This window comes from Natator depressus, chromosome 7 (assembly GCF_965152275.1).
Source record: "Natator depressus isolate rNatDep1 chromosome 7, rNatDep2.hap1, whole genome shotgun sequence".
Lineage (NCBI taxonomy): Eukaryota > Metazoa > Chordata > Testudines > Cheloniidae > Natator > Natator depressus.
The window spans coordinates 27276372-27296781 of record NC_134240.1 but is presented as its reverse complement, the minus strand read 5'-3'; the positions used below and the strand labels follow the sequence as shown (position 1 = coordinate 27296781).

The following is a 20410-nucleotide window of genomic DNA, read 5'->3' as shown; positions in this document are numbered from 1 at the left end:
GAAATAATAAGGGCTTTTATTTTAGAGATGGGCATGAGCCAGCATTTTTAGTTCGAACATCCCTAAAATGTGGGTGGGGCTTGAGGTGCTCAAAATCCAGCTCTGAATTTTGCAGCTCCATCTCATTTCTATTTGTCCTCTCATTCTCTTTCAAAATGCAGGAAGAACATATCCACTGTTTACATTGGAAGGCAAGTGTATGCTCTCTTCTTGGCAGCTTTGAAAGCTACTTCATAGTGGAGTGTCTGGATCCTGATTATCACAAAGGTTTAACTGAAATAGATACTAGTACCCCCTTTTAATTAACGTGAATTTGAAGATGCTATCATAATAAAACTCCATCAGATTTCTGACAAAGACTTTCCCTAAGTTAGAATCCTCTAATTTTGGAATAGGTCTTTATCTTTTTATAACCTACATAGATACTGGTTGCATCCTCACAATTTTCCAACTAGAACAGGGAGACATCACTTTTCATAGAAATTCTCATCTAGGGCCTAATCCAATGGAATCTGTCCATTGATTTCAGTGGGCTTTGGATCAAGCCCCTCATTTACTGACAAACACTGTATCATATTTATCTATTGCCAATCAAAGGGAAATGGGAACTCCTAGGTTCTAATACAGATTTTGATACTAACTCGCTCTATGGACTTGGGCAAGTCATTTTACCACTATGGCATACTCTCTCCATTTGTAAAATGGGGATAATTATGTTTACCTACCTCACAGGGCTGCAGTGAGGATTAGTTAGGTAATGTTTAAAGGTGTGTTATTTTATAATGGTAAGTGATAGGTGATAAAGGTTTTTACTATGCTGAACACTATTCATAATGCTTTTTGGTACAATATTGTTCCCTGTGGATTCTGCAGTACAAATATTTTAGGATCAGGGTCTTTTGTTGTTTTTTACTAGAAAAAATGCTACATTGTTCTCCTCAAAAATCTCTGAAACTAGTGGTCATCAGTCTTTCCATTGCTTTATTGTGCCTTTTATTGTCATGAAAGATATAATTAATGCAGGTTGTTTTCTGTGTATTATATGTTGTACCATCTATAGATAACAGCTAATTGGTGAGAACTTATTGTGAACTCTTAAAAAATGCTATCTAAAACCATTCTTTTCCCCTTAATTTGGTGATTATTTTCCCAGGAGGCATGACGACTGCTTAATTAGTGTTGAATGTATTTAAGTTTTTAGTTGTCTTAGAATCCAAATGCAATAAAAATAATCACTACATTCCTGCAGCAGAAATAAGAGTCAGTGGGAAAATAATATTGTTTGTTTAACTTATTTTTATTTCAATATTATTTATTTAGGTTTTTCATGACATTTGTTGTAAATCACTTTGTAATTCAGCTAGTTAATCTGAAATGGGTTGTAGCTGCTAAAGGAGCATAAAAGATTCTAATTAAAAGCCAAGTCAAATAATAAGTCTTTAAGAGAGATTTAAATTGCCCAGCAGATTTACACATTCTAGTAGCCAATGGATGAGAATTTCACAAAGTCACAAGGTTTGGTCTAGTATAAAAACAAGACTGGACTTTGGAAGGGTCTCATAAAAAGTTACCTGAATACTTTTGCACAGGCATTATTGCCCCCTGGTGGTGTTAATGCTAAATTTGCAATACCATTTATTACATTTCTTTCTGGCGCATTGCTGATAGCCTTGTATAAAATCAACTTCAAAGAAAGAAAATATGCCAGATAGTGAGTGAATAAACTTCTTATTCATGCATCATAATCACTTTGGATTCTATTATTTAAGCCTTTCTACAGGTTGAATTCAATGTCTTAGTAATAAAAGGGAGCACACATAAAGGCATTTGCATTATACTGTCAAGACACTGAAATGCCCTTTCAAAGAATCCAAACCTAAACCAGACAACATTGTGTAAATCTATTCAATTAAGTGGATTTCTCAGTCTTTACAGCTAAATGGTACTTAATTATTGGGACACATGTTTAATTAGGTTAATTTTCACAGAGCAATTTTTGATTCCAGTGTTACTTAGTGAAGTTAAATAGAATATGTTTTTAAATTGGGTATATAGAGCAGGTGTATTTATTGATTGCTAGGTTTTATTGGGCGGCATGCAGGGGGATCACAATGGCAACTGTAGGTTAATAATATACAGCATGCCAGGTCTATTTTCTTAGAGGTTCGTTTACATGGGGACATCTAAATATGATTAGAGGGTGCACTGTAAGTCATTGTGAATATGGAATTAAATTGTTCTGGTCATGTGGAGTACGGAAGCAACACTCAAGTGGTGAATTGCAAATGGAATATGAGGGTTTGATCCTCAGCTCTGTTATGTCCCTTTAGGCTGATTGATGGCTCAAAAAGGAAGTAAAAGTATCTGCACTGGTCTCCTGAGCCTTCTCCACCCTTGGGGTAATCTAATCCCTGGGTGGGTCAGAGCTGGTATAGTAATTATCTGCCACCTACCTCCCAGCTCCCCAAAGAGGAGGTTTTACTATGGAAGGGATCATGGCTGGAGCACTGCTGCACTCTGATGAAGCAGCTGTGCTGTAAGTTATGCCTGCAGTTAAATTGGTCCCTGGCTAGCCCCAGGAACAGGGAGCCAAAAGGTAGCATAAAACCATATGTAATGCAGTACCCCCTCTTGCCCTATGCTCAGTGTAGCTTGGCTGGACCTGATTTGGCCCACTGTGTTACGGATGTTTTGTGCAGCACTGAACACACAAGTACTCAATAAGAGACAAATCTGTTGTCTTTCCTTCTTCCTCTTCTCCCTTTCACCCCAAATTGGTCCTCAGACACAATATACTCAGTGGATATCGACCGAGTTAGGTCAAGAACACATCTAATTACACCATAATTATCTCAACTACTGTTATGCAACATGTAACTCATTACAATATAATCTTTTTATATTTCCCACTTGTTTGTTCAGCCTTTAGAAGTCCAAGTTCTTTATCCTTTTTTATAAGCGTCTGTCCTGCAACCAAGCTAAATCTGAAAAGCTGTCAATCATGAATCAATACAAGATGATAAAAGTTCATCATAATAACTCCATTTTTTAGGCATTTTAGCATTAGAGGATCATGCTCTTGCCTTTGCATCAATGAGTATTACTGGGTACCATCTGCCTAACTAACATATTTCGGAAGCAGGATAGTACTAATGTTTGGTATCAGTCATAAGGAAATCAGTTGTGCTATTGTATGTCATAAATAGTACTACTGATGGCTCTCCTAGATTCTCATACTTTAAGGTCAGAAGGGGCCATCATGATCCTCTACTCTGACCTCCTGCACATTGCAGGCTACAGAACCTCTGAGTTACTGATGTCCTCAAATAATGATTTAGACTTCAAGTTACAGAGAATCCGCCATTTACACTAGTTTAAACCTGCAAGTGACCAGTGCCCCATGCTGCAGAGGGTGGCGAACCCTCCCCTCCCCCCCCTACCCCTGCCCCCAGGTCTCTACCAATCTGATCTGGGGGGAAATTCCTTCCCAACCCTAAATACAGTGATCCATTAGAGCCTGAGCATGTGAGCAAGACCCACCAGCCAGACACCTGGGAAAGAATTCTCTGTAGTAACTCTGGACCCTCCCCTAAATCAGCCAGAGATTATGGGTGTATTACAGGAGTGGGTGGGTGAGGTTCTGTGGTCTGCAATGTGCAGGAGCTCAGATTACCTGAAATCTGAACTGCTTCTAGTGTCCCCTCACCAGCCATTGGAGATATTTCTGTCACAGATCAGCTACATGCCATTGTAGGCAGCCTCCTCATACCGTCCCCTCCATAAACTTACCAAGCTCAATCTTGAAACCATTTAGGTTTTTTTCCCCCCACTCCCCCCCTTGGAAGGCTGTTCCAGAACTTCACTCTGTGGTTAGAAATCTTCAGTGCTTAATTTGTGCCAGGGCTTGCCAGGATCCTACACATGCCTATCACAACATGTGGTCTACCTCATCCAGTGCACTAAATACCCCAATACAACTACGTGGGTGAAACCAGACAATCACTACTCCCTGGAATGAACTCACACAGGGTGCTTTTGTCTCATCATTTTCCTATCACCTGTGGGTGAACACTTTTCACAAAGCGATGACTCTGTATCTGACCTATCAGTCCTCATCCTCAAAGGAAGCCTGCACAACACTTTCAAAAGACAAGCCTGGAAGCTTAAATTTGTAACTTTGCCAGACACTAAAAATCACGGTCTTAATAAAGATACTGGATTTAGAGTTTATTACAACAATCTAACCCTCGGGGGCGGTGGTGCCTTCTCAAAAGTGGGGGATCCAAGGGGCCCTGTGTCCTCCATGGCCCCATCCCCAGCCAGGCCAGAAGCCAGAGTGGGACTGGGGAGCCCGGGCCCCTCCACCTGCCCAAGATAGGGGCTGAGAGTTGCCCCAGGCTTGTGTCCTTGCCCCTGGTTTGCCGCTCAGCGCAGGTGGAGGGTCCATGGCTCCCCACAGCTGCCCGGGCAGCTCTTACCCTGACTCTGTTCTGGCCAGGAGGCAGGGCCTCGGAGCCGCAGTCTGGCCATAGTAAGAGCTGCCCAAGCAGCTGTGGGGAGCTGTAGACCTTCCATCTGCCTGAGGCAGGAGGCCCAGGGGACAGTGACATGATCTGGGGGCTTGGCCAGGGGGCAGGGCCTCAGGGGGAAGAGGAGGGGCGGGGGAGAGGCCTATGGTGAAAAGTGGACCTCCACTTTCAAAAAGTGGGAGAGCCATGGGACCATGGCCCTTGTTCTGGGGCGCCCCTTCTAACCCATTAATGCCCCCCCTCCTTTTTTGTCCTATGACTCAAGGGGTGTTAACAGGCCACTTCAACTTAAGTGGTCCCTTACAATATGTGCTAACTACTTATGCTAAACTGTCTGTTCAACTTTGTATTTAGCTGTGAGACTGAGGCCATGGCTACACTACCCCTGAGCAACATAAGTTTTGCCAGCATAAATGATAGTGTGCATTGCGTTATGCTGGCAGGAGAGCTTCTCCTGCCGACGTAATTACCGCTACTTATTGGGAGTGGTTTAATTATGTTGACGGGAGAGCCCTACATGAGAGGGGATACACGAGATCTTATAGCAGCACAGCTGCATTGGTAAAGATATGCTGCTGTAAGGTCTCTAGTGTAGACATAGCCTGAGTGCCTTTCCCAGACCTGAGAAAGAGCTCTGTACGTCTCGAAAGCTTGTCTCTCTCTTCAACAGAAGTTGGTCCAATAAAAATATTACCTCACCCACCTTGTCTCTCTCATATCCTGGGACTGACATAGATATAACACTGCATACAAACTTCCTTTGGTTCATCAGTGCGGGGGGAGGAGGGAGAGCTTTGATAAACCATAGAAAGTTAATTGGTTCAAAACCGCTACTGACTATTATATTGAGGTTGTGGGGGACTTGAAGTGAAGAGAGAAATGGGGATTTGCATGCAGGGAGCCTGTAATGCTTAAATATTTTGAAAAATTAGGAAGTTAATACACACAAACTTAGCTGTGAAACAGTTAAGAGTGCTACCCATACAATTTATCTGACTACAGCCTTCCAGCATCCCCTCCATCACACTTCCTACTCACCAACACATCAACGTAGTATACCAGTGGATACAACTAATAGTGTAGAGAAAAGTTAGTGTGGTTGATAGGCTGAAATGAAGGCTGAGGAAAAGTCTGGTGTGTTTGGAAAGGATAATTTGGTAAAAGGGGGTGGTGGAAGGCTGGCATCCTTTGGTGGGATAGGGCAGAATTTTAAAGTTGTGGTGGATGAGAATTGTGGTAGTAGTAAGGTGTGTGCCTTTGAGTGGAGAAATAGAAGATATTGCTATTAGATGGCTTAACTTTTCATTTCCTTGCTTCTGTGGTCTTTGCTACACATATAACCTATATAACACATCTTAGCTATTTCATGACAAAATTTTGTGTTTAATTAGATCAGCAATTATGGAATACACTTGGTATTACTTAGATTGTTATGATGATCCCATTGGAGCCTTTTTTTGTGTGTTTCCTTTAAAATGTATAGCAATATAGTTTGTAGAAAAAGGTATTTCATAGCAATATGTCTGTCTTTGTGTTCCACAGCTGATTTGTTTCTTTTCTATTCTTCCTTTAGGATTTGATAAGAAAGACATATAATTTCACTTAGCATTTAGAGGTAGAGGTGGGTGATCCCGGTATAGTTAAGGAGCTCAGAAATCCTCTCGAAGTAGTCTCTATGTTTAAAGGCTTTTTAAAATCTACTTTGTGAACTCACTTCATTTTAGTGAAATCTGTTTCCCGCCTCCCCACAAAGGCACGTCAGTTTAAAATAAACAGAATCCTTTTTCTAACCTATGGGAAGCCTGATTGAGCAGAGAGAGTGAAGAAGCCCCTCCCTCCCCCCTGCAAAAGCTATGTTGGCACAAGTGGGTGTTCTGTATTATATGTATTGATGTTTTCATTAGAACTGTTTTCTTCCCCTTTCTCTGTGTCTCCATTTATTTTTTCATGCGGTCCAGTCTCTGCTCCATTTGTCACCCAGTTTTCACATTGGATTTTTATTCTTTATCCCATTTCTGCTCCTGTTTTTTCATTCTCCTACTTAGAAGACACCCACAAAGTTATTCAAATTCTGATTTAATTTTTAAACCCTTGACATTTGTGTGTTTAAAACTAGGGGAAATGACTTTGCCTCATCCCTAGTTCAAGTAAAAATATATATTGTAATTGCATCTACATAGATGATCAAGTCAAGCATGTCAATCTAAGTGTCTTAACCATTCAATAGCTGAGGGAAGGGCATTATGCAAATCCCTGAGGAACCAGCAACCCTTGTTGATAACTGCAGTCTGCAAGTTTGTGGCCTACACCTTCTAACTTGCCATAGCAGCAGAAGGGGGGATTCACAAAGGCCACTCTGATAATCATTATTAGCACTTCTCTGGCTACGTGGAAATAAGGACTGGAGACATTTGACATGGATTTAATCAGGCTGCTAGTTTATTATTAGATGTCTGGGACTACCCAGCAGATGGTGTACGGTGCTGGTAACCTCATGTTTATTCCATAATTACCCAGGGGGCTTTTACCAGCTTCCCTTCTTTTTCCATCCAGGTCCATCCAACAAATCCATTGCCGGGACCTTACCATCCACCCCACTCTTAGGAGGGTTAAGGTGGGCTATAAGAATAGGGGGTTGGCTCCCTGTCATACCACTCATAGGAGTCCCCAACCGCCCCCCATTCATTCCTTTAATGAACATCTCTTTTTAAGTCCTTTCCCAGGCCATTTATCCGGTCACTGTATACTTTTCCTATGGACTACCCGCAGTGGACATCCGCCCTACACATAAATAATGAGTTGCGACATATAGCCTACCGCCCGTCATGCCATGCATGAACAGAAACCCTTCCTGAAACCCGCTGTAGAGAAGGCAAAAAAACCCCAAATTGCATCCAAGTCAATATGGTGGTAAGAGAAAAATTCCTTCCCAGCCCCACTAAAAAAGGGACAGCTAGCGTAATGCCCACAGCAGGTGTTGACCAAACCTGGTATTTTACCACCTAAAAAGGAGGGAGGGTGGGTCCTGCTTCAGCCTTGGTCCACGTAAAAAGAAAGGCTTTAGAGGCCGACCTACCCCTTTTAAACCCCGCAGTCCTAAGGGATGTCAGCAACCATGCTAACCCCTTTCTGCAGCAGTTTTCATTTCCCCCCCGCCCCACCAGCCACAAAGCACTGTTCCCTTCACTCAGCCAGCCAGCCAAACACGCCCCCACTGCGTAAAGGTGCAGGACGGTCAATCTGATCGTGTCACATCTGAAGCAATTGAGCTTTAACTAATTAAAAATAAATCTGCCTCAGTAAATCGCTTAAATTCAGAAGTAGCTATTTAATATAATAGCTTTGTGCAAGGACCACACATATCAACAGGTTTATATCAGTAGATTCTATCAGATTATGGAATAAAAGGTACGGGTTTAATACATCATGGCTGTGATGGCACCTTCCTAGGAATTGTGGGGTGGAGAGGAAATTGAGGCATTCTCTCTCTTTCACTCTCTTCTCTGTATGTGCCTGTGATAAACACGTAGTGTAGTTGTAGCCATGTCAGTCCCAGGATACTAGAGAGACCTTACCCACCATGTCCCCTGGTGGTAAATAGTCTATAATTCTAATACTGTTCAGAAAACCAACACTAGAATTGCATTTTAGTGACCATGTTAGTCTTTGAGGCTGATAGTGCCAGGACTCCTGGCTTCTTATCCCAGCTCTATCAGTGCTGTACCGTGGGATAGTAGACAAATAACTTTGTAACTTTTGGAGTGTTGAGGATTGATTAATTAACTGACTTCTTAAATTGAAGGGTACTATGAGAGGTGCAAATTGTCATTTATCCATGGATTATGTACGGCCTTCAGTCTGTGTGCACATGTTTTCATTTATATGTGTGCACACATATAGGATTAAACATGCAGTTAAAGTATATGTCCTTAAATATTTTACTTCCAAGTGTGTAATTCACTCAGTGCAAATCGATATAGATAACTAAAGATTTCCTTCAGAATAGTGAAGAGTTAGTAAGCATTTATTGGCTACAGCACTACATTTAGAGCATATTTACTCTAATGAAAATATATTGGTGTCTATATATATAGATATATAAGCATGTCATTATTAACCATTAGGTGAACATTACTAATCACTGAGTGCTCAGAAATCATTCTGAGATAAAGTATTTTGTCATGAAAATGTTTTAAAATGGGGCATTATCATAAAAATGTTGTAGTGTTACATATGGTTTTTATATTTTTGTCTCAGGTCCTCATTTCCTTAATGCTTCATTCCTTTGGAGACTTTTATGAAAAATGATTCATTTGTATAGAATTTGTTCATTATGATTTAATCTGCATAGATCTAGTAATATGTTATTGTATGGTCTTACCTCATTACTAGTTTACCTTTTCCACATCTCTCTCCAGATTTCCTGGTCTCCTCTATGCTAGTACTGAGAAATATTACAATAAATGTATTGGGGAGTATTGTACTGAACATGCGGTGTATGTTTGTATTTATTACATTCTTTTTACAAAGCTTTTGTCATCTTGTTACCTCAGTGGGTGGTGGGGGTGGTGTGTGCAGTGCCTCCCTAACCATGTGAGAGGAGACCCTTTGTTTGTGGGAACTTCGGGAGGGGGAGTGCCAATATTTTTATATGGAGTAATAAAAAAAACCATATTTAAAAGTAGGAGGTACCAACCAATTAGTGCCCTTTATTTTGGTGCCTCCCTCTTTAGAAGATTGTCTCTACCATTACCACAGAAGCATGAGCTAGGTAATTTCTCATCTACAGTTTATTTCACTGAAGAGAAAAATGTAATTTAGGAACATTGGGGGTCAATAGAAACTATATATATAAAAAACTATGAATTACAGTTTTATAGCCACTAGGTAATGTTTTTCAAGGATTGGATTCCTCATGATATACTAGAATAATTTCCGAATTAGTAAATGCGTCAGTGTGGAAGGAACAAAAAGCTTGATGTCTGCCCTTTGCCCCAAAATTCACTTGTATGAAGGTATCTGTTTGACCCCTTTTCTGCTCCACTGCCTGCGTTTTTAATTAAAAATACCCATCATAGTCATGGTCTTCTATACTGTACACTCAAAAAGAAGCTTCTAAACAAACATTTTTGTAGTCCAATTCTGGTTTTTAAAAGAGAGGGTGGAGGTGCACACTTACTTGAATTTATTGAGTTAAGCCTTTTATTTTGCTCACAATATTTTTCTTTCTTAATTGGTAAAAGAAGGCCAAAAAATTTAAACTGATTTTTAGCACATTGCTAATGTGACAGAGCAGACTGGGAGCAATAATTAATTTTTAAAACATGCTACAGTTGGTATGAGGTTTGCCCTTCGAAATGCATATTTATTCTTTGGTATTTTTAGTATAAATATAAATGCATCCAATGAAGTGAGCTGTAGCTCACGAAAGCTTATGCTCAAATAAATTGGTTAGTCTCTAAGGTGCCACAAGTACTCCTTTTCTTTTTGCGAATGCAGACTAACACGGCTGCTACTCTGAAACCTATAAAAGATTTGTAGTCAAATTTATTTGTAGACTGAAATAGCCCCCATGAATTTCAAGATCAGCTTTTAATAGCATTATAATAGGTATCATTCTCCATATAGTATAAAAGTATCTCAGCTAACTAAATGTACAGTAGAACCTCAGAGTTACAAACACCAGAGTTATGAACTGACCAGTCAACCACACACCTCATTTGGAACTGGAATTATGCAGTCAGGTCGCAGCAGAGAAAATAAATAAATAAATAAATAAAACTTTAAAAAAGCAAATATAGTGTAGTACTGTTAAATGTAAACTACTAAAAAATAAGAACGTTTTAAAAAACATTTGATAAGGTAAAGAAACCATTTTTGTGCTTGTTTCATTTAAATTAAGGTGGTTAAAAGCAGCATTTTTCTTCTGCATAGTAAAGTTTCAAAGTTGTATTAAGTCAATTTTCAGCTGTAAACTTTTGAAAGAACAACCAAAATGTTTTGTTCAGAGTTACAAACATTTCAGAGTTATGAACAACCCCCATTCTGGGGTATTTGTAACTCTGAGGTTCTACTGTAGCCAAGTTTGTTACACTTGGAGTAATTCTATACAATTGGTTATTTCAGTCTAAGTATTTATACTGTGTTTCTGTCTGTGATGGTAGATGGCTTTGCATTCAAAGATCCGCTAGGGTTCAGGAATACTTGTTATTTCATATGACACAGCTACCTTAGGGGGTACATTATTTTCAAAATCATGCATGGAAATTTAGCTTCATGACTCCTATTAAAGTTAGTAGGAGCTATGCAGCTAACTAATCTATTTTGAGTTTTTCTATAGCATTTACCATGAAAACATGAAAGTGCTGATACTTGATGTGTTAAAAGAAAGCAAAAACAAACAAACAAAAATATACACACCTGTATACCCTCCATCAAGGGGGTGATGGAATCCCTCCTAGGCCTTGATTGTGATAAATTTATTCCCTGTAGCATGATGTTCAATTACCGTTCTTGTTGCTTATATGACAAATGTTATTGTTGATCATGAATTTATCCAGCCCTTTATCTGGAAGGATTTAAAATAATAATAAAAAAAGCAGGCACTTGTCTGGATAACAAGAATAGTCAAATTTACAGTAGTACAAAAAACTAAAATATAGTTTTGGAAGAAATATTATGTCTTTTTGTGGAGCAAAATGTCTGGATTGAACCCATATTATGTCTTGCATTTTTTGAGTAAGAATAAAGAAACAGTGGTTACATTTGGTAAAAGTTTCTCCATTATTGAGGCATTACTCACAAGGAAGCCCAAAACAGGGAATTTTTAATTTTGTCATTAAGAGAGAAACATTTTACATTTTTTCTCCTTTTAATTATGGTGGCATTTGAGAAGATACTATGTACTGGGAGTATGGATTGAAATTAATTGTTTTAATAGGAAATCTTGTGATTATGCCCCTATTACAGTACAACACCGAATACATGCTAGGTAAATAAAATTCATCTCTAATTTTTTAATCCCTTATATTTTAACTGTTCTCCAGAATCCCATTTTAATTTCAGTTGTTTATAATCAAGGATTACTACTGCATCCCTGGTGGGGGTGGAAACCTTTCAATTTTATGTGTAGGACCAGATTTGAAAAGAGCTCAGCTCTTCTGCATTGAAATATGCAGCCATATTTTCAAAACAGTTTAGCACAGTGGATGTTGAGTCCTCTTAAAAATCTTGCTGTAAGTGTCATAATGGGAGCTGCTGGATGCTAAATACTTGTGAAAATCTGCCTTTTGCTTGCACTTTAATGACAGATGAGCTCATTTGAAAATCAGGCTTGAATTGCTGGTGCTGAGCACTTGAAATATCTGGTCTTAAACTCTTTTAAGAATCTGACTCAGTGTCTTTTTATGTCAGTGAAGCACCATAGCATATGGTGACAATGAGTTATCCAACTTGCTAATAATTGTTTTCTAATCATTCTGGAAGAACCACTGGGATTTAAAGATATCAGTTCATGCCAGCAGTGTACTTACTGTTTTCTCCTTTTTCCAGCGTCTTGTTGAAGCTGCAGAGGATGCTCACTTGAAACATGAATTTGATGCTGATTTACAGGTAATTAGAAATTGATTTTTTAAAAAACAAACATTTATCAGAACATATAAAGGCTTATAGAATAGCTTTGTATTTTTACTCCAAGGACTGCTGTGGAAAGCCAGGCATGTAAGTAATAGAGGAATGCTTACTACAGAAAATGGAATTAAGGGAGATTGGCTCAGTATTTTGGCAAGTTATGCACTTCTTGTTTGCATTTTGGGAGACCTAGCAGGTGGATTTTACTCTTTTAGAGATTTCATTTAAATTCCCTCTATGACTACTTATGTCAAGATTTTTTAAACACAGTAATTAGCAGCATATTGCATAATTGCACTGTACTGGGAAGGAATTGCTCTTTGGAGAGTTGAATTTGCAAATGGGGTGGTAACCCACAGTGATGGGATTAGAGTGACATTGGACTGTGCAAACGGTTTGTGTTTGGACCCATGGTTAGTGCAGACAAGGCTTTTTTACACAGAGGTTTTAGTGCTGCACCATCATTGTATCAAAATAGTGCCTTTTTGTGCATACTGGTCCAGAATGCAAGGGAAGTGAGAAAATGAGAAAAATTGGGAAACAAGATAAAAAAAAGATTAAAAAAGCTTTAAGAAAATAAGGCAAAGCATATAAGAATACAAATTCATCAGACAATAAAATAATAGAAGCTAACTTAATAATAAAATATGTATTGTACTTCAATATTTAAATTAATAAATATCTTCCTGGCTGTAATGAATTTCTGTTCCTTGGTCCACTGAATGCCGTGTTAGGCAAAGGTATTATTTAGTTTGGTTCTCGCTATGTAGATTGTCTTCTAACATTTTCTATGGGTGTCCATCAAGAATCTGTCTGTCTTAATGCTGAGCAGTAAACATTAAGGAAAATAGGTTTGAGGAAAAGGGAGGAAGATTACACATTTCTCCATGCTTAAAATCTGTCTCAGTAGGTTCTGTTTTCAGAACTTGCCATGGTTACTTTATAGTCAAAACAGCTTTTTTTCATAATAAAAAGCTGGTGTGGAATAATTGATTCCCTGTGAAAATAAATCTGTTATAGGAAGAGAATACTAAGAGTGACCTCTTCAGAGTTAAGGATAAGGAAGCTTTGAAATTAAGATAATGTTGACATTAGAAGTAATGATTCTGCATAATTTTTTTGTGTTATATCTATCTGGATTCAAATGGCTGAGAACTCTACTGCGCTCCAGCCTTTGGAAGGCCTACTGCATTTCATTTTAGGAACTTCACACCTGGAAGAAATTGAATCTATTGTCTAAATAAATCAGGAGCACATTTATGGAAGACTGTTTTAAATGTATACAGTAAATGCCTCTTCACTGAGGATGGTTCTCACTTTGACAAAGTCCTTCATTTGTTGAGGCTTTGAAGATATAAACACTTTTAGGAAGCCAGTTAAAAGCCATTTGTGTCAGCAGCATTAACAGGACAATCAAATCTCTGTGTAGCGCTCTGTTGTTTATTACTGCCATGGTCCATTAAAGCTAATCAATTGTTAATCTTGGTTTCGGTGACCCCGCTGCAACCCTGCAATCTCTGGGAGATTATTGTTGTTTATCAAAATCTCATACCACCATCTGCTCAATATAAAAATAACGACCAGAATGATTTGGCAGTGTTCATTCAAGTTGAAGGGGATAGAAATCTTGCTGCAATTTTGCTGTGGAAGAGGAATTTGCCAAGCTTCTTATGCCTTGCCTAAATGGGGGAGACAGTGTGAAAGAAGTTTAAATGAGTTGTATGCTACACAACACGAGTCTAAGCTCTTTGTCTGATCCCCACTGCTCTTGAAAATGCAAAAGCAGATAAAATGTTTTTGTACTTTTTATTGGTCCAGAATCATTGTCTGTGGTTTGATGAGAGTATGAACAATCTTCTATCACTACATAAAAATGATGTAAAGGAAAAATAAAAGTATATTAATATTTTTATTTCTCTGGAAAAATACCAAGTTAAGAAACTACAGCTGGAAGAGCTCATCTTTTATATCTCTGGAATTCTTTGGTAATGCTGAAATTCTATCCTTCTGTTGGGTCAAATTCAGTTCCTTATGGGTTTTATTCTGAATAGCTTTATTGGTATTATCCTTAGTTATCTTATAAGAATTCTAATCAATATACTATTGTGCATTATAATGATCTAAGCATTCAGATGTTTATCTCTGACACTGAATCTGTCGAAGTTAACAACAAAAACATCTTCAGTAAGAGACATAAATAAAAATGTCCATTATTTGAAAGAAATAAATCAAACCGAGTGATATGATTGTCTAACTCACCAGCATCAAATACTGCATGTTTGATTAATAACAGAGCTCTACCTCAGGCATATCTGAATTTAAAGCTTTAACTGGCTGTATTTGGCCTTGAGACGTTCTCTGTTTCTACAGGAATGTGAACCAAGAGCTGCAGTTGTAGCAAGTTGGGGGTAGATGAACTTCTAAACATCTGGATTTCAAGTTCTAAGCCAAAACAGTACTTTTCCCACCAGTGTATAGGATTTCAAAGTTATGCTTATAATATGGTATCAAGGAGTGTTTGTCAAGTTTGCTTACATTTGAATAAATATTTCACATATTTCACACAACAGGAATATTTGTGTAAATAAAATCAATCCATGTTCTTACCCTTAAGTGTAGTTGCTTTGACAATATTTCTATAGACTTATGAGTTTGCTCATCATCTCTAGATGACTTTTATAAAGTAGGGGTAAGTATTTTTATTTATTGAACACTGACAGTGTGCTTGCCTCTGTATAAAACAACTCGAGCTTACAATTTAAAATGGCAGAGAAAGCAATATAGAGACAGGCTCTTCTGCATTGCCACAGGGAGGTTATCCCAGGATGCTGAGGGTTTTTAAGTACTGTAGTTGTGAAACAGCTCTCTAACTTACCTGCAGGAGACTTGTGCTTCTAAGGAGAGAGGGGAAAAAGAGAGGATAGTAGTTCACTCATCATAAGGAGATAATCTGTTGCAAAGAAATTGTAAATAACCATATAACAAAATCATTCCTCTTGACTGAAATCCAACATTCTAATGACTAAATTGCTTAGTACTCGTGCTTGGAGTATAAATTTCTTAAAATGCAGAACTCCTGGGAAAGAATGATTGAAGCACCATTCTGGATTCTGCTGGTTCAAGCCTTACAACAGGGCCCTGAGCTGGGGAACGTCTGTCCAACTGGGGTCCCTCAATGGAGAATGGGGAAGGCCTGGCTGGGACTCATTTTCCCTAGGAGTCCAAACTTTTCCTCTCAGCCTACTTAGCACAGATCCTCCCACCATCCTGCCCCATAGTAATCTCTCCAAACCTTTGGAAAATGGTCAGTTTGTATAATTTAAAACTTCCCAAAATTGACTTCTAAAATCTAACTTATGGCTCTATGTAATTACTACTGCAGTTGCATACAAATGATGGGCCACTTCAAACATTTAGTGATGTGATTAGCGGGTGCTTATCCAAACCACTCACTCAGCTGACAAAATTTTCTGCATCACAGTATTATATTGCAGCCACCATTTTAGTATGTGAGCATTTTTTTGTGAGATTTATAGTACACTCTGATTTTCTTTGTATCTTAACAATGTGAGCTCAAAAGCTTGTCTCTTTCACCAACAGAAGTTGGTCCAATAAAAGATATTACCTCACCCACCTTGTTTGTCTCTTCTTCAGTAGCTGTCAGATATGTAATATCCTGTATTTTTAATAAAGTCTTCAATACTTCTAGTGAACTCCTACATTCATAGAATATCAGGGTTGGAAGGGACCTCAGGAGATCATCTAGTCCAACCCCCTGCTCAAAGCAGGACCAATCCCCAATTTTTGCCCCAGGTCTCTAAATGGCCCCCTCAAGGATTGAACTCACAACCCTGGGTTTAGCAGGCCAATGCTCAAACCACTGAGCTATCCCTCGCCCCTAAACAACTGAGCTGTCCATCCCCCATACATTCTATGCTCAGAAAAAAAAATAGGGCGATAGGCTGAAGCTTTTCTAAGTCAGTGTTACATGGTTAGGGTACTTTTTACATTGTGACAAATTCTTAACCCTTGAAAGTTTGCAATATATGATACATCCTTGAGAAAGAGGAATGGTGTTGGTACTCCTGTTTTCTTTCACTGGGAATTGGGTGCCTAACTGCCCTTTGTGTCTTTGGAAAACTCTATCCATCATATGGGCACATATCTGAGGGTTTCCCAGTTGTATAAATAAGTGAGCTACTTCAGTTATTTCTCTTTTTTACATTCTGCCACCATGTGAAATACCATATAAGATGGAACTTCCACAGATGCTGTACAAAGGTGTGGTTGGAAATCAAAAATGGCAAGAGATGATTGGAGAATAGGAGGAACTTGGCCTAGTGTGCAGTTTCCTCCTGTTTTGCAATATGAAGTCCTAGTATTGCTGCCACTGAAGTTGATGGGCATTTTGCTATTGACTCCAGTGGAAGCTGCTGGGTCTTAAGGCAGGTCCACGCTACAGCCAGGATCGAGACTCTGAGATCGATCCACTGGTGGGTGATTTAGCGGGTCTAGTGAAGACCTGCCAAATTGACAGCAGATTGCTCTCCAGTCGACCTCTGTACTCTACCCCCAACGAGAAGAGTAAGGTAAGTCGACGGGAGATTTTTCTCCCGTTGACCCCCCCCCATGGTGTAGACCCCGCGGTAACTCAACCTAAGGTACATTGACTCCAGCTACGTGAATAACGTAAACAGACTTTCAGACTGATGACATTACGTGAATAACGTAGCTGGAATTGCATAGCATAGGTCGACTTATCACGGTAGTGTAGACATAGCCCCAATATCTTTGAAAATCGAGCCACTAAATGTGGGGCATAAATGTGGATTTAGGAGCTTTACTTGAGACTCTCTTTTGAAAATCTTAACCTAAATGTATGTCTGGCAGAGGTAAAAATAATTGGTTTTAGACCCAAAGAAAGAGTAGGAATTGTAGCAATAAAAGCAACTGAAGTAAAGTTTCTCAGTGGAACTGAAATTGATCCTCCTCCTCCTCCTCCTCCTCCTCCAATTCCCTATCCCCTTTGGGAGTTTCTTGTACTTACAGAAAGTACCTGTTTCATAGTACTGGAATGGCGATACAAACTTCTCCACAAACTGCCCCGCCAGTGATCCTCCACTCTGACTGGAGGGACCATCTATAAGAAGTGAGAGTATAGTTTAGGCTTTGTCTACACTACTAAGTTTTGTCGACAAAATGAATGTCGACACCCAAAAGTCGACAAAACAAAAATCGCCAAAGGGTGTTCATACTTGCTCCCGCTGTCGACAGATCGTGTCCACATCGTGGGCACCATCATCGACAGTGTGAGCAATGCACTGTGAGCATGTATCCCACAGTGCAGTGTTGTGGGAAGGCGGAGCTGATCGCTGCGCATCTTGGGAGGATTCCCTCCGAGTTCTCCCACAGCCGCCTCAGCTGCCGGGCGCGGCATCATCAGGAGCTCTGTGAGCTCTCTGAGCTGAGGAATGTCAAAGCTGCGCAGCAGTCTCTCCTCCCACCCTCCCTGCGACAGCAGTCTGCCGGCTGCTGTGTTCCTAGTGCAGGGCAGAACAGGAGCATTCCAATGATTTGCTCTTTGTTCCCCAAAGGGAGCAGCACGCTCAGTTGTCAGATACTTCCCGGAGCTTTGAAAGGGGAGGGGCGCATGCCTCCTGGGCAGCAGAGATCAAAACACTGAGCAGAGTGATCAAGGCAGGCATTGTGGGATACTGGCGGAAGCCAGTTCTGTCGACAAAACAAATAGCAGTGTCTACACTGGCTCTTTGTTGACAATAAAGGGAGGGGAAAAGAAAAAAGTCTCTCGCAGGGGTGGAAGCTTTTTGTCGCCAAAACCGGGCATTTTCCCGACAAAAGTCGCATTGCCGTGTGTACGCTCTGACTGTTTTGTCACCAAAAGGCAGTTTTTGGTGACAAAACTTGGTAGTGTAGACAAAACCTAAGTCTCAGTGGCCCCCTCAGTCTGTCTGCTGAGGCTGCCAACAAGGTCATCAATTTGTGGTGTGGATGCTTGCCCATGAGAACCTGGACCGATACCACCAATCCCATAGCTCCCAGGGATTGGTTTTAAAAAAAATAGGCAAAATGGAATTTTCTACTATTTAACCCACATTAGAGAACAAAATTAATGTTCATGTTTGGTTAACTGACATCTGTGTATGTTTAAATAAATAAATATTAGAATGTCCGTGCTACACTAGTGTCCGGTGACCACAGCTGAGATGGGGGCCTTGTTGGGCCCTACCTTATAGTACTGTACAAATACAGAGTAAGAGACAATTCCTGTCCCAAAGAGCTTACAATCTAAATAGACAAAAGGGACAGAGCATTCAAACAGAGTGAACAAAGTGATGATTTCCAAGAATTGTGTTAATTCCACAATTTAAAAAGAAATTAGGTTTCGTTAGGAGGGGATCAGCTACATGGAAAGATAAAGGAAGGGTAAGATGTAGGGAGGCTGGGGGTGGGGAGGAGAGGAAGGAATGGAGTAGGGAGGACATGCGAGTGAGGCCTGGTCTGCACCTAAAATTTAGGTCAGCCTCGCTCTGTCATTCAGGGGTGTGAAAAGTTCACACTCCTCAGCTATGTAGTTAAGTTGACCTAAGCCTGATATAGATACCGCTTGGTAAATGGAAGAATTCTTCTGTCGACCTAGTTACAGAGTCTTGAGGGGGTAGATTAACTACAGTAATGGCAAAACCCGTTCCTTCGCTGTAGCAGGTGTCTAAACTATGGCACTGCAGTACCATAGCTGTGCTGTTGTAACGTCTGTAATGTAGACAAGCCCTGGGAGTGAAGTGATTGTGTGAGAGTGGCCAGAAGGGGTTTTGAGTAAACACACTTTCAGACTGATGACATTACCAGTGTCCAAAGATTTTGCAGGTCCCTGCAGCATCTGCTTCTGCTGGCATGATTCTCTGGCTGTCTCTACCCTGGATTTTTTCTTTCCTGAGCATGAATTGCTGAGGGAAGGGATGTACCACATATCCCCTGATAACAAATTAATAATATTTTTATTGATGCATTTATGTTGCAGTTTTTAGGTATTTAATTAACATGTAATGTATTAGACTGTAGAAACTTAGATAAGTTACTGGAAAATAATAGGATGAAAGATAATTGGGGATACCTACAGTATACCATCTTGTTAAATACTTATTCAAATCATGTGCATTATTTTAATATTAGTGAACTTGGAAAAGTCTATTCACACATTCATTATCTCAGTAATTTTGAAATGATGCACTTAGTGACTAGATTTTATAATCCATTAGTGTTAATATTTTATTAGATGTCAGTAATAAACCCACAACATTAAAGTCTGACCTTGAGAAGTCCTGATCATCACAATTCACACAGGAGTTGCAAGTGCTCACCATTTCACAGGATAAACCATTTAAATGCCTTCGTGAAAAAGTGGTTCTAAAAACAGCAAAATGGGGTCCAGTGTTTATTGTATCTCACTGATTCCTTATCAAATGTGCTTATTCTAAAAATCAGAAACATATTTTTCTAAATGCCAGCCCTCCAAATCCAGCACTGGGGAAAAGATTCTGCAGGCCAGATTTCTCTCAGCTACATCTATATTGCGCTGTTAACCTTCAGTGGGGTTCACTTGTGTTCAGATTATACCTTCAGTTATACACTGTGGCTGCAGAAGTATTACCATGGCCTGCAGAATTTTTATTATTGATGAATGATTGTAGAAAAAACCCAGGATAGGCTAGCAGGGCTTATCTAAATATTGAGCAAAATTGATAAGGAATCAGTAAGACACACTAAATGTAGAACCCCACAATGTCACTTTTTAAAAAAAGCCACCTGCACTTTTAAGGATGGTGATGATAGAGGAGAAGTGACAATAATGGCTGCATTCCTATTTCCGTGTGCATAAGGCACACCTTCTCTGCTATCTTAAATGATCACAATGTTAAGCAAAATATTATTCTGTTTTAATTTTTTTCTGTTAAACTGTTTCACAAACCTGCCTTACTCGTAACGAAAGATCAAATTTTGCAGTCCTTAATTTAGTAAAACTCCTGTTGACTTCAAGCTCAAGGCTTCTTAGTTTGACTCAAAATTGCTTTTATATTAGAGTTGCAGCAAACTGACATCCAGACTTAAGCTCTAAAGAACAAACCTTTCAATCATGTAGCTTATTCGCTGTTTCCTCTTTGCTTCTTGGGGCTGTAAGGCAGAATGAGAAAAAATAAATGGCCGTTAAGCTAGCAAGGAAGCAGTGAATTTCA

At 39.5% G+C, this 20410-nt stretch overlaps 1 protein-coding gene across 4 annotated transcripts in view; it reads left to right on the top strand.

Moving 5' to 3' along the window:
• The window catches only part of CACNA2D3 (calcium voltage-gated channel auxiliary subunit alpha2delta 3), an 869947-nt gene that overhangs the window by 365903 nt on the left and 483634 nt on the right, over positions 1-20410 (top strand). For all 4 annotated transcript variants that reach the window (XM_074957772.1, XM_074957774.1, XM_074957773.1 and 1 more), the window contains one exon: positions 12081-12140. In XM_074957772.1, the coding sequence (XP_074813873.1) occupies positions 12081-12140 (60 nt within the window). The remainder of the gene's footprint in view (positions 1-12080; positions 12141-20410) is intronic.